At 47.6% G+C, this 15,830-nt stretch overlaps 1 protein-coding gene across 1 annotated transcript in view; it reads right to left on the reverse strand.

Annotated features, from left to right (window-relative positions):
* Positions 1–15,830, reverse strand: part of UGGT2 (UDP-glucose glycoprotein glucosyltransferase 2) — a 117,573-nt gene that overhangs the window by 38,861 nt on the left and 62,882 nt on the right. Inside the window, exons 21-24 of the mRNA XM_055142837.1 lie at positions 11,193–11,399; positions 6,796–6,927; positions 6,468–6,592; positions 3,762–3,857 (exon numbers count right to left, since the gene is read on the reverse strand). Coding sequence (XP_054998812.1) covers positions 3,762–3,857; positions 6,468–6,592; positions 6,796–6,927; positions 11,193–11,399 — 560 coding nt within the window. The remainder of the gene's footprint in view (positions 1–3,761; positions 3,858–6,467; positions 6,593–6,795; positions 6,928–11,192; positions 11,400–15,830) is intronic.

The raw sequence follows: 15,830 nt of genomic DNA on the forward strand, positions 1-15,830 counted from the left end.
CCCACGGTCAGAGGCATCGAGAACCCACTGCCCTTCCACCCCCTTCCCTCCCCAGCTCTCCTTCCACTCGGCCTCTGACGCACTCCCCACAACTGGCCAAATCCTAGAGCAACTCCTTTATGAAGACACCCCGTAAATGGATATACCCCACATGTACACACACACACACACACACACTCACACACACACTCACACACACTCACACACACACTCACACGTTGCTACTGCTCACCTACCACTGTGCTGGAACCCTGGAAACAGCCCAGGGTTGTGAATGTGCATCTCTCTACTTCTTTTAGGCTCCCCAAACAAATAAGATGCCCCCTAAATTGTTTCTCCAGTAACTTAATACCTCCAACTCGGTTACCATTCAGTTTTGCAGGCCTAGATTTAGGGTAGTCTTCCCATTCTCTTCTGATTCAAGTGTATTAATTTTATGCTTTACTTTGGGGTTTTAATTTTTCAGGGGGAGGGGGGGCCGTGAACTCCAATCTCCTGGGTGTAAAGCATGTGCCATCCCCTCTCCCCCACATGCTATCCTGTCTGTCTCTTCTCCAAATGAGGAGAGGCACCTGGACTTGTGCAACAGACATGTCGCTATGCCGCGCTGAATGTCTACTATCTTCAAGACAGTGGCCCTTAATCTTTTTTTTTTCTAATTTTTTAAATTTTATTGAATCACCATGAGATAGTTACGAGCTTTCATGTTTGGGTTACAATCTCACAATGATCAAACACCCATCCCTCCACCAGTGCACATTCCCCACCACCAGTATCGCCGGTATAACCCCCCTTTCCCACTCTCCCCCTGCCTCCATGGCAGACAATATTCCCCATACACTCTCTCTACTTTTGGGTATCATGGCTTGCAACACAGACACTGAGAGGTCATCCTGTTTGGTCCATTATCTACTCTTGGCACACATCTCCCATCCCAATTGGTTCCTCCAGCCATCATTTTCTTAGTGATCCCTTATCTATTCCATCTGAGTGGCCCTGAATCTTGTAAACCCCTTGAAGAGTAGGGTCATCATTTGTATTTTATAAAGAAAGAAATGAGAGGTCAGAGAGGTCACATGGTTAAACGTTAAACTGGGATTCAAATACATATTTTTTAATGGCCAAGAAAGCTTGTCCTATGCAGCACAACCAAAGGTGATCTACATAAACATACCAACATGGTGGGTACATAGAAAATCACGTCTAAATTCTACATGTGAACTCAGATAATGGCAGATGCCTGAAATACCATGTTGCCTTTTTTTTTAAAGCCATGCAGTAGATGAGTATATATTACTACATAAATATCGATGCATGCTCAAACACTCTGGATCCATTTCTAAATAATGCTCCAAAAATAAACAGAAAAAATACACAATACACAATAGTCACAAAGCTATGTGAGTCTTTTCCTCTCTAGAAAACAAAACGATTAAGTTTATAAGCCACAGGAGATCTAAGCAGGGAGGACAACATTCAACCACATATGATCAAATGTTTCAGATACCTAGTGTAGAAGTCAATAGCCTCAAACTTAAAAAGAAAAACCTTATGTGGAGCATAATTTGAGTAAACAAAATAGAGATGGCTAACATTTACAATGATAGTTTCAAATGGTCTCATCACATGGTATTTGAGAAATCCAATGAGTCTTTAAAATGGATTCTATTAGGTGACTTTAAAATACTTAAAAGTATCGAATCTCAGTTATCTGAGGAAAAAATAATGAAAAACCTCATTCCCAATAGTGCCAGACAATTTCTTTCTGGAAAGTCATTTCCCTCGAGAATGATAAAACACACATGAAGGCACCTCAAAAGACACAGACTTTCTGCAGCTCTGCATGGACTATCTCTGCCGGCCAACGCGGCAAGATAACACTGCACCTGCCACGGGATCAGAAGACTGAGAAGGAAATGCCAGCCGCTTTGTTGTGTGCCAGTCATTTATCCCAGCTAGCTTTGGAAGTGGTGATTAGCGAAAGGTCAGCGAATAAAGCATGTCTCACGTTTATACACTATCTGATTTGCTTCCCAGGTCTGAATGCTCCTTAACTAGAAACAAAAGCAAAGTTTCCCTCTGAGAGACACCGCAGCACGTACGGACTCAGAGCTCGCTGCATTTTATTTCAACTCTCTTGGAGGAAAAGTGTTACGCAGTGAACTTATAGGTTAGTTTGTTATCCAAAAGCAGTACTCTTTTGTGAATACCGGCAGAAATCCAAGCGTTTAACTAAGGAGATGTTCCAAGAACAAGGAAGTCACTAGCTGGTAAATGAAGCGGTATGACCTTTCTCCCGGCCTCAACAAGCGCTGAGACTCTCCACCACGCCAAGAGTGCAGTGTCCTCTGACCCTCACCAGGAATAGTCTGTCCCACAGAGTAGAGTCCTGCTCCACAGAACATTTTTTTTTGAAGCAAGCTGCTGTACATACCTATATTTTATTAGCCAAAAATCTTTAGCAACTAAGTCTTTTATACTGCAAGCTACTGAGAGTATCTCGCCCACACGGCAGAGCCTGGCAAGCTACCTGTGGCATATTCGATATGCAAAAAACAGTAACAAGTCTCAAAATGGAGACGTTACTGGTGCCCGCTCGAGCAAATCGATGAGCAACGGGATGACAGTGACAGTGACAATTCTATATTAGGAGATAAATATAACATTATTTGAAATATCAAGACATTTTAAAACTTCCAAGTAATTTTGTGCCCTAATGATAAGAATCAGCAAATCATATCAGGGAAAATAACTTACTTGAAACTCTGTATCCTATCTATTATCATCTATTAAAATGCATAACCGACATTTTTAAAATTCTGTCAAATCTAAGTTTTTGGGTCACACCTGCTCACGAATTACTACTGACAGGGCTCTGGGGACCATATGGGGTGCTGTGAACTGAACCTGGGTTGGGCACATGCAAGGTAAACTCCTTACTGGCTAAAGTACATGTATGCACAAATGAAGATTTTTTTTTTTATAATGTAGGAGTACTGCTATTTATTCAGCCATTGATTAACCTGATAAAACTGGGCATAAACTCCACATTACTTTTTCTTTAAATTCAGAATGTTAATTTTATTTTTTATTATTTTATTATTGGTTGTCACTGTCACTGTCATGCCGTTGCTCATCGATTTGTTCGAGCGGGCACCAGTAACGTCTCTCATTGAGAGACTTATTGTTACTGTTTTTGGCATATCCAATATCCAATACGCACGGGCAGCTTGCCAGGCTCTGCCGAGAGGGCTCGATACTCTCGGTAGCTTGTCGGGCTCTCCGAGAGGGGCAGAGGAATCGAACTCGGGTCGGCCACGTGAAAGGCAAACACCCAACCGCTGTTCTTTTTTCCTCCTTTTTATTGATTCACCATGAGATACAGTTACAAAGCTTTCATGCTTGAGCTTTGATCATACAATCATCAAACACCCATCCCTTCACCATTGCACATTAAATGAAGATTTTTTTTTTTTTTTTTGCTTTTTGGGTCACACCCAGCAATGCACAGAGGTTACTCCTGGCTTATGCACTCAGGAATTACTCCTGGCAGTGCTCAGGGGACCATATGGGATGCTGGGAATCGAACCCGGGTCCACTACATGCAAGGCAAATGCCCTACCCGCTGTGCTATTGCTCCAGCTCCTAAATGAAGAATTTTTAACTGAGCTTTAAACTTAGCTGTATTAGTTAATAGAAAATACAAACAGAACCCATAACCGAGTAAAAACATGTGAGCGAAAACAGGACTCTGTTATTACCTGTGATTCTCTTTCAGAAACCTGATGTCAGACCGAGATGCATGTCTGGGTAAAGAGGAAATAAGGGCAGCAGCTTTCATAATAAAGTCACTCATGCTAGACGAACAAGAAGGAAAAGCAACATGTGAGTGGGGGAGAAAAGAAAGCTACATACTTCATGTCACAATGACATCTCAAGGATCAACAATTCACAAATATCTTGAACATGCAATGTATAATCTTTATTATCAATTATTTCCTTTCAATCTTGTCAGTAGGTAGAATTTATTGGTTTTATGAAAGTGACTGTTTTTCCCTTTGTAAAATATTTTGACCTTCAATGTCTCATCTAAGGACCATGTTCTTTAAAAAAAAATTTTTTTTTTTTTAATTAAGGCACCATGATTTACAAAGTTATTCAGAGTTGAGTTCCAGACCTATAATGTTCCAGCACAGGTCGCACTGCCGGCGTCAACTTCCCTCTCCAGGGTCCCCAGGCTCCGTCACCCCCCAGGCGCCAGTTTAAGTCCTGTGGCTGGAGTTTGCGTCTCCTGCTCTCGGTCTTGCTGGCTCTGTGGTTCAGTGGGTGGACTCCAGGCCCAGAGCACAGCACACTGGGGGCTGGGAGCTGGCCCCCTGAGCCTCGGCCCCGGCCAAAAAGGGAAAGGATCTTCAGAAGCCATCGCTGTGTGGGGCAGCACACGTCTGCTGCCAACCCCCGACACCGCAGAAACAAAAAAGAAGAAAAGGGATCACTGGACTTTTTTTTCTTTTTGGGTCACACCCGGCGATGCACAGGGGTTACTCCTGGCTCCGCACTCAGGAATCACCCCTAGCAGTGCTCAGGAGACCATATGGGATGCTGGGAATGAAACCCGGGTCGGCCGCGTGCAAGGCAAATGCCCTACCTGCTGTACTATTGCTCCAGCCCCCACTGGACTTTTTTGTTGCTGAGCACTGCCCTGGTCTTCCCACACCTTGGGGGGCGAGGGGGCGGGGCCTTACCTATCCGTGCTCAGGGCTTACTCGGGGCTCTGTCCCTCGGGATCGCTCCTGGCAGGGTACTGGGGTATCGAAACCCGGTCAGCCGTGTGGGAGACCGATACTGCCCTGCCCGCTGCCCTAACTCTGAGCACCTGTACGTGATGTTGCCCACCCTGCCTGTGAGGATGCAGAGGTGTCGCTGGACGGGGCACGCACGGCCCAGAGAGCACCCAACCCCGCAGCGCTCACTCTGCGACAGCGGCAAACTAAGGCCCAGTGACTGCGCCTCGGTGGCCAAGAACTAGCGCTTCTCCTGAGGTACTACCAACGTGAGATTCGAGGAAGAATGACAGCGAGCCGGTACCTCAGTCAGGGTCTACGAACAAACCCAGCATATTCCTAAGCTAACGTCGATCTGAAGTGCTAGGAAAGAATGAAGATGCTGAAACTAGCCTGAAGCCTGACGGGCGGGGCACCGCAAAGGCACCCGCGCTTCCACTGCACGTCTGACATAAACACTGGTAACGGGTATGAACATACGGAGCGTGAGGGAGAAATACGAACAGGTGAGCAACCGTGCGGGCAACCCTGAGGAAAATGGTTCCTTCTGGGGGAGGGAGGACACTGAGGTGATTCCTCACAAAACGACAGCAAGTGCCAAGACACATGAAACGAAACAAGGTGAGGCCTCTCTGTAAGCCTAGACCACAGAGCCAGGAGACCCAAACTACAGACATTTCAAAATACTCTTGTCAAGGAGGCAGGCTGGGAGTGGACGGAACCTGGGACACTGGTGGTGGGATCCGTGTAGGAGCACTGAATGGCGGAAGCTCCACTATGAGCAACTTTGAAAATTATGGTGCCTTGGGCTTGAGCAATAGCACGGCAGATAGGGTGTTTGCCTTGCACACAGCCAACCCGGGTTCGATTCCCAGCATCCCATATGGTCCCCTGAGCACTGCCAGGGGTGATTCCTGAGTGCATAAGCCAGGAGTAACCCCTGTGCATTGCCGGGTATGACCCAAAAAGCAGAAAAAAAAAAATTATGGTGCCTTAATTTAAAAAAAAATAAGATCAATTTCCAGATGAAGATTGAAAAAATTAATTGGCGTATATCCATAAATAAAAACAAAACCTCTGGTGGTAGTAAGTGAATGGAAGAAGTCTTATTTTTTAAACATTCATTTATCTTTGGGCTGGAGTGATAGCCCAGCAGGTAAGGCATTGCCTTGCACACGGCCGACCCGGGTTCGAGTCCTCCATTCCTCTCGGAGAGCCCAGCAAGTTAAGGAGAATATCCCGTCCGCACGGCAGAGCCTGGCAGGCTACCTGTGGCATATTCGATATGCCAAAAACAGTAACAACAAGTCTTACAATGGAGATGTTACTGGTGCCCACTCGAGCAAATCGATGAGAAACGGGATGACAGTGACATTGATTTATCTTTTATAATATCTTCACTCCTATATACATTTAAAACCTTTGTTGTTTGGGTTTTGGGTCACACCTAGTGCTGCTCAGGACTTATTCCTGGGTCTGTGCTCACGGATCACTCCTGGAAGGCTTAGGGGACCATATGGCATGCCAGAGATGGGACCCAGGTTGGCCGTGTACGAGGCAAGCGCCCAACCCACTGTACTATTACTCCAGCCTCATAAAATTTTTCTAACCTTAGAAAGAACAAATGAAATGCAAAATACCAAACTCTGAAAAGAACTGCTCTTTTTCATTCAAAATACTTACTTCTTAGGGCTGAGACTCATAGTTTCAACAATGCCTTTAATTTTCTTTACCAAATCGGTAAATGTCATCCTTTCCAACAGGAGAAAATCTTCCACACAGAAAGCTTCATCTAAAGGTCCTAGAAACTGAAAATACACGCAATTATGATAGTGTCTTCTGTAAGGTGCCAGTTTGTACAAATATTTTTGGAGAGGCATTTCTTTAGCAAAAATTAGAGGTTTAAAAAAAGTAGCAAGTACTAATCCCACCACTGACTAAATCCTGACTAAATCCACTGTGAAACAAAGCAAAATTATCAAGGAAACCGAGCAAGCGTGGGCCTACTTACTCTCCCGTTGCTGATGACAGCCATTTCCCCAGGATTCAGTTCCAGGACATCTCGACAGAACAGCTGGTGAGTTCGGAAAATATTTACTCCAATAGTATTATATTTTTTCTCAAAAGCATCCACATCCATCCCCTAAAGTATACAATAAAAGAGATGAAAGACAAATTAAAAAAAATAGTAAACATATTAAATCATGTTCTTAACAAAGTCTACCTTAAAGTTAGTATGACAGGGGCTGGAGCGACAGCACAGTGGGTAGGGTGTTTGCCTTGCACGCGGTCAACCTAGGTTTGATTCCCAACATCCCATATGGTACCCTGAGCACCATCAGGAGTAATTTCTGAGTGTAGAGTCAGGAATAACCCCTGAACATCGCTGGGTGTGACTCAAAAAGCAAAAAAAAAAAAATAGTATAATATTTAAAAATCACAATAAATACGACTTTAAAATTGTTATTTCCTTTTAAAACCATGTAAGGAAAGGAATCTTCATTTGCTCCATCAGTTACAGTCTTTGAAAATCTTATCCCAAGCTATTCATCCTTTGAGCACTTTCAGTGAAGTTAGAAATCGAGTAAAATGCTCGGAAACAGCAATTCAAATCAAACATAACATTACAGGAAGAAAAATGCTTATTAAGGTCTGAGCCCCAAATTAAATTCTGGACCCACATATTCCTACTCTCAATTAAAAAAAAAACCCAGTCCCTGCAACAGAAATTTACTGTATCTCCCCATTCTACCCATTCCATAAAATCATTATAAAAGCAAGTCTTGGAGTAAGACAAAACGCACAGACGCTCAGAGCAAGTCAAGCACCGATGAGGGCCGCGCCGGCACATGACCCACACTCCACCCTGCACACCCAGGGCGAGGCCTCACATCCTCATTTCTAAGGACTGTTCGGGACAGTCGCCCAGCCTGGAAATGTGGGTCTGGGGACCCCCAACCGGAACTCTGAATTCAATGTCTCATTCACTTGCAAAGAGCCACACAGAGATACTGGCGACAGTCCGGGAGTCACAGGGCTGAAGTCACCCCCTCCAACCCTCCTCGGGCCCCAAGTGCATGTGCGGAGCAAGGCACCAGGCACCAGAGCAGATGAGATCTGTCCCCGCATAGCGACCCAGTGGGGAGTGTTTGGGAGCATTTGATTTTTTTTTTTTTACTTTAAAGAATCACCATGAGATACAGTTACAGACTTACAAACTTGCATGATGACGTTTCGGCCATACAACGCTCGAGTACCCATCCCTCCACTCGTGCCCACTCTCCATCAGTTCGGGTGCATTTTACAAGCACCAGGTGTCCGGTGTTGAGTCTCATCCCCCACGAACTGTCACCTAACTGCATTCCTAACTAGCCCTAACTGGGACTGGGCCGGGGCAAAGCAAGTTGGAAAGGTGACAGGTGTGACTGGCCCTTTCTCTTAAGCCGGGACCCTCTATAACGTTATAACCTGTGTGTGTTTGGCAATAAAGTGCGCAGCCCTGAGCTGCCTCCGGAGTGCTTTCTCCACACGCCCAGCATCCTTCGCCCCCCGTATGCCAGGACCCAGTGCACAAGGTGTCCGGCACGTTGGGGAAACTGTTCCCCAACACTCCAGCTCATTCATTCCATGTTACTGGATCAACTACTCCTCAGCTGAGGTCGACTGGCCACCATATCCTCACCCTTTATTATAATCAAGTCCTTTCGAGTTTAGATTTTCTCAGTCCTAGCCTCCAACTCTGGTGAAACACAGCGCGGCTGATTCTGAAATGATGTCAAACAGTTTGGACCTCTGTGAGGTGGGGGGGGGGGCTTGGGAGAGAGGCAGATTTCACACCTGATTCATGGTCATTAACCTCAAGCAATTAGCCTCTGTTATGCTCACAGGCAGCATAACAGGAAAACGCTTGCTATTCTCTCCTCCTTCCTCAAACCTCTGCCCTGTTCTCACTCTCCTAATGAAAACGAATGACCTGGCTTTCTTCAGAATGGAAAGTCATCAGAAGTACAGCGGGAGGGCGTTTGCTCTGCATGTGGCCAGACCAGGTTAAATCCCCGGCACCCGTGTGGTCCCCTGAGCCTGAGTGCAGAGCCAGGAGTGAGCCCTGGGTGTGTAACCGCTGGGTGTGGCCCCCTAACAGAACAAAGCCTAGTTCACCTAGCTGTCTTCAGAGAAGTCTGCCACCTGCCTCGAGAGCCGCCATGCCTGCCCTTTTTTTGGTTAAGATGGACGGACAACTCCAGATCAAAACTCCCACTGATTCGGAAGCCAGTACCTCTCAGCTAGTACTGAAGGACTCACCCCCCTTTCTCTACTGCATTTTTCCCTCCCATCTTTTGGATGCACTGTTTTCATTATCATATTAAAAAGGTTACAACTCCCCAATTTAGAAATCCTTCTTCGACCCCAAGTCCTGCTTTAGCTGCAGGCAATTTCTCTGCTTCCCTCCATGTGCTCTTTAAAGCAGCCAGCTATACTTGTTTTAATTTCCGGATGTCCCATTCTCCCTAGGTACAGTATGCCATGCCACTGAAATCATTCTCATCGAAGTCACCAGTGACCCGTTAGCAAATAAAACAATCAATTGTGAAGCCGAAAGTCTGGCAATATTGATCAATCAGTCGAAACACTTGCTGCAAGTGCTTACTAGATAGCCTGCTCTCCGAGCTACTTCCTAACTCACCGGCCATTCCACCGATGCACCTAGAGATCGTCCTTTCCTTGTGATGGTTACTCACTGGAAAATTCCAGAGCTCCACTTCTGGGCTCTCTGTTCTCTAGCCCCTTCAGCACTTGCAAGGCATTTTGTCTAGTTCTTTAGCTTCACCTGGTAAAGAATGTTGCTGACTCAGAAATTACACACAGCCCCTCGTTAATTTCCATGCTTATTTGCTCACCTGTAAACTCCAAGGCTTCACTGGGTACCTGAGACGTCTCCAGTATCATCCGTACAAATCTAACACTTGGCCCAGATGTGTCTAATCTTACCCTCCAGACTTCCAGGTCACACAGACACTGTGTCTTCTGACACAGTGTCTTCTGACACTGCCATGAATTCTAGCTGCTTAAACCAAAATCCTAACATGTAACCTTCACTTGTCACATATAATCGGCTAAACATGCTGACCACAACAAATGTTACTTATTAACCATCTCACCATCCCTAGCACTACCGAGCCCAAGTCACCATTATTTTTTTCTCTTCTCTCTCTCTCTCTCTCTCTTTGGACCACACCTGCTGTACTCAGGGCTTGCTCCTTGATCTGTGCTCAGGCTTCACTCCTGGCAGGGCTCAGAGGACCGTGGGGGCTGCCGCAGATTGACCCAGGATCGGCCGCATGTGAGGCAAGCACCCCACCCGCTATGCTGACTCCCCCGCTGCTGCCCAACTAGATGATCACAACGGCACTCTCATGGTTTATCTTATTTTGTCTATTTTGCCTGCTACCAATCTTCACGTGATATCCAAGGTTCTTTTAAAAAAAATTACATATTTCAGTTTCTTCATAGCGTCATCCCATTATAACTTAAATAAATAAATCAATAAAAGTGTCTGAAATGGGGGCTGGAGCGACAGCACAGTGGGTAGGGCGTTTGCCTTGCACGCAGCCGAACTGAGTTCGATTCCCAGCATTCCATATGGTCCCCTGAGCACCGCCAGGGGCGATTCCTGAGTGCAGAGCCAGGAGACCCTTGTGCACCACCAGGTGTGACCCAACAAGCAAAAAAAAAAAAGGGTCTGAAATGCGTGGGGCTGTTTTCCGGATGTCACCTCTCAGTCCTCTTGTCACAGGGCCCTTGCATCACTCAGCCCTCCGCCCGGGAGAGACCGCCTGCCTCTGTCCAGCCTAGACTGGCTGCGCTGATGGCCCAGGCTTTCCCGGCTTCATTTCTCCTTTCATTTCGATTTCCACCTTTCATGCCACTTCCACTGCTGGTCTCCCTGAGATATAAACGCCCTCAGATAGGGTCTCTGTCTTGTTTACAGGGATATTCCCAGAGTCTGGCAAGTAATCAGGAATCCCAAAACATAAATCAATGAATCTGTATTCCAGAGAATTATCTTTTATCTTTAGAATTTCTCCAGTAATAAAAAAGGAAAAAAGAATCAGTGAAATGACCGAGAATTATTTTCATTATCCTTTAACTCCCAATATCCTAAGCAGAATGCCATCAGCTTTATGGAATATGGGGAAGTCACTGAGATATATGTAATTTGATTTGTTCAATGCTTCTATACGAAGTCACATCATTTAACATTTATCTTTTCCTGCTGTGAGGAATGTGTGTTCTCCCCAGTTGATTATACTCACTGCCATTATTCAGTAACATATATCCAAGTATACCACACTGGCTTCTACGAAACAGGCAACACATATTTATGATTCCAAACAAATAGCTACTAACCTCCGTAAGGAATGTTCGAATTTTATCTCCAGAGTAAATAGCTGTAGCAGTTTCTTCCTCTGCCAGTTTGCTGAGAAAGTCACTCAGAAATTGGTTCTTCTGTGTAAGAAAAGCTGCCAAAACTCCTCTAGAAATAGCTGTGTTCTCTTCATTTATCTTTGATGCAGGATTATAAATAACGCCCAGTCGAGAAACAGTGCTTAATTTCTGAAAAACACATTTATAGGTGAAAAAAATCATTATTTTTACAAACCCTTTCACAACTACACCGTTTTGCCTTTGAATCAATTCCGTTCACTGCATCACCCAGCACCTCTCCCTGCCAAATCCTAAGCTGAATGCACGATCATTGTGGCACCCCCTCCCCACCCAAAACAATCCCTCAGCAATGCCGCTCAGCCTTGGTGCAATGATTCTTTAGTAATTCGATACTTTAACCTCTCTGTGTGTGGATGAAATAACACACATAAAAATACACAAAGGTGGGGCCAGAGTAATAGGACAGTGGGTAGGGCAGTTGCCCCGCAAAGCTGAGCAGGGTTCAACCCCCCCTTACCACATCTGTGCCCCTGAGCCCGCCAGAAGTGAGCCCTGGGCACAGAACCAGGAGGAAGCCCTGAGCACTGCTGGGAGAGTCCCCAAAACCAAACCAAACGGAAACTACACAACGAGCTCTATACTCAGCCACAACACTGTATCGTCCAGGTTAAAAAAAGAAAACAGACCTTGGTAACAATCCAGAGCCATGGCTCACATTCTACCAATCACTGCATTTCCACACCAGTCTCATCACTGGCCTGTTAGTTACAGTAACAACAGTTTTGCTTTTCTGGGGGGTGGGGAGCACACAGTTGGTGCTTGGGGTTCACTCCTGCGTCTGCACTCAGGGGTCACTCCTAATGTGGCTTGCAAGTGCCCTGCCCACTGTACCATCCTTTCCAACATGTTCACAGCTCACTACCTGACCTGACACTGTGAAACATATCTACGTGAACGCCGTGTAAGCACAGCCATATATTAGTCAGTGCAATCCCCCCATTTCAGTCAGCAGCTGTGAGACTGCACACCATGTGTGTACTGCACTTCTGTTGTGGTGGTGGCGTACAGAATTCTATAACAGGACTACCGTCACTTGCTACACCGGTGTTGCAGGCTTCCATCTTTTTTTCCGGCTCAGTGCTCTGAAACAACTGGGTCTGAGCATCTTCAGTCTCAGGAGCTGACTCTCCCTTTACTTTACATGTAACAGATCGGCCCCCCTGCAGTCTCAATTTTACAACGCCAGACATCTGAATCATTCTGGTGGGTATGTAAGCTATTTCCTTGGGGTTTAATTTACCTTTTCCCATTTCTAATAATATCAAACATCTTCTAGTATATTCACTGGCCATACTTTTCCCCCTTTCACGAAAAGGTGTGGGTTTCTGCAAACGTGTGCTTGCTGTTTCTTCTGTTTACTCATCAGGATGAGCTATCACTGGCAGCTGTCCGTTAGCGCCCCCTGCTGCTGGCTCCCGGAAGCACAGGGGCCGGAGGCGGCGACCTCCAGGTAGGCGGGGACCAGCACCCGCTTTCCTGTTTCAAGGTCCCCCGAGGACAGGACAGGCCCGAGCAACTCTGAGGATGGTGAGACACGCCTGACTGAGGGCCCCTGGCTTGTTTTCAGTTTCTCCTTGCTAAGATGGAAGTTACCATCCCCGGGGAAAGCACTTAGGAGCCTGATGCGCTGGGTAGATGCGAGTTCATGGTTCTTGGCTGAAGAAAATCCCCAAACCCTTCGCCCGAGGTGGCTGTAGCGTGTAGCCGCCAAGCTCACCGGCAGGGGACGGTCAGGACTCAGGCTCGGCACCGGAGCTCACTGCGGCCACGCCAAAGGAGGGAGGCTCTCTGGGGCTGGGCTCCCCGGATCTCTCCTCTGAGGCAGGCAAGAGGCCGGGCCAAAGGAGGGAGGCTCTCTGGGGCTGGGCTCCCCGGATCTCTCCTCTGAGGCAGGCAAGAGGCCGGGGCGACTCCTGCTGCAGCCGTGGCTTCCTGGCGTCATTTTCCCACGCACGATCAGGAGGAGAGCGACAGGAGCTGGAAACTGAGGCAGCATGCGGGAGGAGGCGGGGCAGCAACTATGCAGGAACTCGCTCTTCTGCCGGGTTCCAGAGGCTTCCAGGCCCGTTGTCCCGGAGGTCCTTGACCGAGGCACAGATCACAGGTTCCAACTGAGACCCCCTAAGTGTTCATGGTCTGAGCTGACAAATTCAAAGGCAGAAGTGATAAAAAAAAAAATAGATCCAAAACCCAAATCCAACTTGTTTCTAGAAACACATCGCAGCTTTCACGGTAAGTACATGGAAGGCCGGCAGACAACTCTCAAAGCAGACGGTGGCTGAAAGGGACAGTGTCCGGTATGTCCTGGGCCTGCAGTGCGCTGGTCAGTCCAGGCTTTTTTTTTATGATTAGTCTGTTCCATCTCCCGCCGGTGTATTCCTGGAGAGTGTACTGGAGTAACTGGAGTATTTTACTGGGGAGTAACAGACCCTCCCCGCTGTACTCCCTTTTTGGCCCCAGCACAATGAAACATTCTGATAAGGAGGCAGACACCATACTTAGAGAACTTTTAATTCCAGCATAGAATTATAATCGTTCTACGTATCGCGAAAGGCTGATGCTGATCTCACCATGCCGGGTTACGGGGACAGGCACAGGTGTGAGGAAAGCAAACGGCCTCCGGGCCTGGTGCTCTCTGTGGTCTAGGCCATCCCCAAGTCCTGGAAGGGATTCCCCGAGGAACGCCTAGGGCTTCTTGACACGGTGGCCACCAAAACGGAAGCAGTGACACCCTGATGAGCGCCCTTGGCACCCCAATGTCATTTTCTGTTGCTTTCCCTTTGCCACACCTGATGGTGCTTACGGCTCACAGCTGGCTCTGTTCTCAGGGCCACTCTGGCTCTATGATTAGGGGTTTTGTCTGTTTGTTTTGTGTTATGATTTTTTTAATGACCATTTCCTGAAATGAAAAGTGAAACACGGTCCATGTAACACCGGAAAGACTAAGTCTAAGGAATGATGTGGATAATCAAGTAGTCAGGGCTCCGCCGACTACAGCCTGGATGCAGAATTCCCCCCCAGGTGTGCTTCTCTGTGGCCTGCCTGACACGGCCTGTTCTGCAGAACGGCAGAGGCCCCGGAGTTTACCCGACAAAGCGCTAAGAGGAAGAAGGGTCCCAGGCCCCGTGGCCCCAGCCTGACCCAGACCTGCCGGGGCCACGGCACGGGGCGCACTTCAGCGCGGGGCGACAAGCTGGGCCCTGGGGCCTGCGCCGAAGGGGAAAGGAGACTCACCCTGGCACACTGCAAGGTGCCTCCTGCCCTGGGCTAAACCCCTTGTGAGGAACTGGGGGGGGAGCTTCCGAGATACTCTTCCGTGGGCGGACACGGGCAAAATGAGGCCTCTGAGGTAAGGACACAGGGCCCACCAGAGGCCGAACTCCAGGCAGCTGAGGGGGCTTCGGGCACGCGCCACTGAGTGGGGGCCAGCTTCCGTGGGCCCAGGAAACCAGATCAAAGATGACAAGCAAGAGATCAGAGGCCCAGGGGAGGATAATGAGGGAAACAGAGGCTCAGTCTCCCTCACTACCAAAGGGGAAAGGCCAGCTGGGAGGGGGAAGGAACCACTGGGTAGATGACGACTGGACAGGTCGCCCGGGACGGGAGGTGTGTGCTGAAAGCAGACCGAGGACCAAACACGATGGCCTCTGAGTATCTGTGCGCAAACCATAATGCCTCAAATCAGAGAGAGTAAGGAGGATGGCACCCGCCACAGGGGCAGGGAGTGGGGCGGGGTGGGGGTGGGGGTGGCGATCCAATAAGACTTCTTTAAAAAAAAATCAAACAACAAGGGACAAAGGCGGGGTGGGGGCTCTGTCCGAATGTTCGCCAGTGTATGATTTTAAGGATTTGCTTTTGGGAAAAAGAAATATGGCCGTGCAATGGGACTGGAGAACGTGATTTGTGCACAGGGAAACAAAACAAGCACTAGTACGGGTCTTTGTCCTCTCAGATGCTGCACCAAAGCCATGAATATATTCAAGGAACCACAAGCCAGGCTTAAATAACTAAGGGGAAGGTCTGATGACAATCAGAACAGTTTATTACAGGCGCAATGATAATAAGTTACACACAATGGAACGTCTGCAGTTAATAAGTACAAAACCTGAGATGAGAACCTGATTAGAGGAGTTCAAGAGATTCGGGTTGGCAGAAAAATCAATTTCAAGATGAATCAACAGAAATGATACAATCTGAAAAATAGAATATGAAGAGAAAGAGCCAGCCAGGGCAGCAATGCCGCGGTCAGTGGGGGGTGGGCAGGGAGGGGTTCTGCACGGTGGCAGAGGCCCTGGAGACCGTGAAACTGTCTCCCTAAAAAGCACACAGACGTGAGAGCAGCCGCCTCAATGAAGAAAGACTTGAAAGTGGAAAAGAGCAATGCTACCAATGCAGAAACATTGAACTGGCCAGAGAGACGCCACACGGAGCACAAGGAGGGAGGAGAGTGGGGAAAACGCAGAGCGGCCGGCAAAATGTCAGTCCGCACCAGGCTAAGATCTGGTGCCAAGCGGGACCCTCGCCCCCGGGCCCGGCCCT

Source organism: Sorex araneus, chromosome 1, assembly GCF_027595985.1.
Source record: "Sorex araneus isolate mSorAra2 chromosome 1, mSorAra2.pri, whole genome shotgun sequence".
NCBI lineage: Eukaryota > Metazoa > Chordata > Mammalia > Eulipotyphla > Soricidae > Sorex > Sorex araneus.